This window comes from Choloepus didactylus, chromosome 6 (assembly GCF_015220235.1).
Source record: "Choloepus didactylus isolate mChoDid1 chromosome 6, mChoDid1.pri, whole genome shotgun sequence".
Classification (NCBI taxonomy): Eukaryota; Metazoa; Chordata; class Mammalia; order Pilosa; family Megalonychidae; genus Choloepus; species Choloepus didactylus.
In genome coordinates, this window is record NC_051312.1 from 21,680,728 (window position 1) to 21,684,907 (window position 4,180).

The window sequence follows — 4,180 nt, forward strand, 5'->3', positions numbered from 1 at the left end:
TCCTCCTCTAATTTCAATAATAAATAGAGCCTCAAAAATACAGAAAAAAAATGAATTTAATTCCAATTAATTTAATGTTAAGGCAAATATATTCCCCACTGCATTTTGGTTCATTGTAAAGGCTGGCATTATAGAATAATGGAAACACAGAATCACAAAATTAATAGTTAGAGAACTGATTCAATAAATGGATGATACTTTTGATTACCTTATTTGTAGATAATGTAATGGGATTCTTATAAAGGAAAAGTTTCTTGTATTTGAAACATCTTTTTGGCAATTAAAAAAAACTTGAATGAAAAGAGATTCTTAGAAGTAGAAATAAAATGAATGTTGGAAATTAAATATTCTAAAATTATGCTTCAAGGCATCTTATATATATGTAACTAAAATTTTAAAACCTGAGTTGATAATCATGTGAGGCTCCTTTTATAGTCTCAGAAGTAATTATAAGGGCAGCCAGACTCTCCCTTCAGAAATAGAGAAATTAAGGCCTAGAATAAGGGGAAAAAACAGACAAACAAACAAAAATACTGGCCAAAAAAACATATTTATGGAAACACTAATTGGAAACAAGCTTTCAATTTTTTTTATTTGAATAGGAGTCTCTTATTCTTTAGAATATGTAAAATATAATTCAAACTTCAAAAATGAAAAAATCCAGCTATATGATTATTTTTATATTCTGGCAATACAAGGAACTTCACCCTCCTCTCCCCTTAGGAAGCACTCTATTTCTTTATGTCCTTAAAGAAAACCTTATATCTACATTTATTTTCTCCAAATAACAGTGAAATATATATGTAATACTGTATTTTATATTGTATTTTTATTGATTCAAAGATTAAAAGCTAGAACATCAAAAACCTGTGTGATTGCTACAGTTTTATGATACAGTTATACAAATCACATAACCTTCTCTTTCAGGCTTGCCTCCTTATATGACAAGTAAGTGTATAGAATGAAAGGTTCTGCATACTGCTAAAAACATTAGCATTCATAGAATTCTTATGAATGTTAATAAATTAGGACTGACTTGCAGAATTCTATGGGATCAATGGTGATTTAAAATCAACAGGGAAAATGCTTCATCTCTATGGCCTTTTTCACAGCATTCTTTACCTCTTTGTTTCTCAAACTGTAAATCAATGGGCTTAATATGGGAATCACCAGTGCATAGAACACAGAGACCATCTTCTGTTCTATAGAATACTGGGAGGTTGGCTGAATGTAATTAAAACTTACTGTTCCATAGAGTATGGTCACAGCAGTCAGGTGAGAGGCACAGGTGGAGAAGGCTTTCTGTCTGCCTGCTGCTGAGCGGATCCTCAGTATGGCAACAACAATGAATATGTAGGAGATGATCACAATCAAGAAGGCGCCCATGGTAATGATGCCAGAGAAGGTTAACAGCAACAGTTCATTCATGGAAGTATCAGAACATGACAGCTTTAGCAGGGAGGGAATATCAGAGAAGAAGTGGTTGACAGCATTTGGACCACAGAAAGACAGTCTCCCCAAGCTTATGGTGTGTATTAATGAGTTAATTGTCCCACATACCCATGACCCAATGACCAGCACTACACACTTTCTCTTAGGCATGACTGCAGTGTAAAGCAAAGTGTTCACAATGGCCACATAGTGGTAACATGCCATCACCGAGAGCAAGAAGCCTTCTGTGGTGACAAACACCCCAAAACACAAATGCTGCACCATGCAAGCATGAAAAGAAATGGTGCCCTTTACAACCAGGAGGTTGATCAGCATTTTGGGTGCAATTGCAGTTGAATAGCAAGCATCTATGAATGATAGGCAGCTGAGGAAAAAATACACAGGTGTGTGGAATTTGGGAGTGATTTGGATTAAGAAGATCAGGCCCAGATTCCCCACCAAGGTAATGGCATAAATCACTAGGAACAACAGAAAAAGCACAACTTTTAGTTCAGCACAGTCTGTCAACCCTAAAAGAATAAACTCAGTAATCACTGTGCCATTTTCTTCAGTCATTGTCCAGTTTTCACAAAATCTGTTGTGAAAGAAAAAGACACAGGGATCATAATTTATTAGAGGAACATAGAAAAATATATATTAACATCAAATACACACAGTTAGTGCTTTTCATCTTTGGATAAATAATATTCTTTCTCTGGATCTGAGTTTTGTCATCAATGAAATGAACAGGTAGATTAGGTGGTCTCTCTTTTTCTTTCCAGTGTTGGCATTTTATCTGGTTATTTTCCATAAAAACCAGTGGGCAGAACAGTTTATCTCTCACAGCTTCAGTCTGTCTAAAATTCCTACCTCAATAATAAAGTAACTAGCGTTAAGAAAAAGAAAAAAACTAATGACAGTTGGAATCAGTAGAAGTATATATAATGCATATTGTTGCAAAACTGAATTTCTCTCAGTGAATCTCACATCTGACCACTTATTTTGTCTTTATTACTCATCTACCCAGAGTGTCAGTCATACAGTTTTTGCAATCACAAGCTGAACTGTTTTAAATATGAAATTATTGGGCATCTAAAATTATCTGTTTCTTGAACTTATCTGTAGAATTGATCTGTAGATGCTTTATTATTGACTCCAAAGTGACCACAATTGTAAAGTAAAATGGCACAGATGTCTACAGGGATGGCATTTAAAGGTACCAAGAACAGCACCTTCTGGGACCAAGGGCATCTCCTAACTAAAACTCATGGTATAAAACCTGTCCCTTTCATGACACTTCTAGAAAGTATTCCAGACTCTAGTTTTGGGGCAATCTTCCACATGGCTGTGGTGGAAGAGCAACCCTGCAAGGTCACTGGTTGAGACTAAGACACATAAGCTGTATCTTCCATATCTGAGCCAGATGGAGGTTTCCTGCTTTTACTGAGACCACAAACAAATTTAGACACTTAAACTGACTAATTGCTTTCTGAAACTTTTTTCATATTCTCCATCCTATAGCAGATACATAAGACAAGTTAAGGCTTTCTAAAACTATGATTTCCATCAGAAGGTTTGTTGTCTTTTATCTTATCTTCAAAGTTGTCCATATTTACTTAAGAATCAATGCTTTTTTCCCTTTTTCCTCTATTAAATTGGAAATGATGAGAAATGAATTGTGATCAATTTAGCTTACCTATATTTTATATCACTTATTTATCTTAATTAAAACATTTCAATTTTCACAATGCAGAAGAGGAAGAACTCCATCAGACCTGAGCCAATTCTTATTACAACCAAAAATTGCCTTTATGTTGTTGCACAATTTATTTAAGTTCTTAGATTCTAGATCTACTTATATTTACTTCCCCAAGATTGCTGTCATGATTGAAGATTAACAACAAAGAATTTCCTGTTGCTTTGACTATAAAATTAGCAACTAATAAAATAATATTATGTAGCTATATGAGCTACAGCTAGCTAGATAGGTAGAATAGCGATGTTTTGATGTTTTTTGGTTCAAGGTGATGGGTGTAAGTTTGAAAACATTGTAATCAATCCCTTTCAATTTTAGAGTAGTTCAGAATATTTCAGCAGTGTTAATTTACTTATTAATTATTGTCATTAGTATTAGTAGTTTGAGGGATCAAATTGTCATTTCAAATGATTGTTTAAAATTTTGCCTGTTAAACATGAGATAATACATAATATAAATAAGTATATACTTTTGTGGTTTTTTCATGTGCTCTTTAGAGATTGCCAACAGATTTGACAACCTGGGTATTCGACAACTTATTCAGCTTACTTAGCTGTTATTTATCTGAATGAAAGTTCAGCTCTTATAGATATGGATTTGATTGAAAAATATAATTTAGGAAATAATGTGCTTAAACAGAATTAGAAATTAAATTATATTAGCTATTCTGTATAGTTTATATAAATGTCAGAAAAATTTGGTGGCAATCATGAAACAAGAATTAATAAGATAAGAAACTGGCTGAGGTCAATTTTAAGATTCAAAATACTGATAATATTCTATCATATTTAAAATTTTAAATTATCTGCAGAATGGAAGCCAGGGTGGCCTGGAACTTCAAAGTGGGGAGGACTGGCTACCCTCCTGGATGGATGGCACCTGCCAAGGGAGTGTGAAGGTGCTTGCACCTCTCCAGTAGGATTAGTAGCCAGACTGCAGCTGTGGTGGGCTGGCCATTGGTAAGAGGCTGTATGTGCCATTACTAAGGAAGCT

At 34.2% G+C, this 4,180-nt stretch overlaps 1 protein-coding gene across 1 annotated transcript; it reads right to left on the reverse strand.

Moving 5' to 3' along the window:
• Positions 1 to 1,071: 1,071 nt before the first annotated feature.
• On the reverse strand, positions 1,072 to 2,007 carry LOC119538433 (olfactory receptor 1052-like). Its single transcript, XM_037841360.1, has one exon. The coding sequence runs from the start codon at positions 2,005 to 2,007 to the stop codon at positions 1,072 to 1,074; it is 936 nt and encodes a 311-aa protein (XP_037697288.1).
• Positions 2,008 to 4,180: the final 2,173 nt, after the last annotated feature.

What these genes read in the sequence shown, in the direction of transcription:
- LOC119538433 (XM_037841360.1), bottom strand. Translation starts at nt 2,007, where the DNA reads ATGACTGAAGAAAATGGCACAGTGATTACTGAGTTTATTCTTTTAGGG.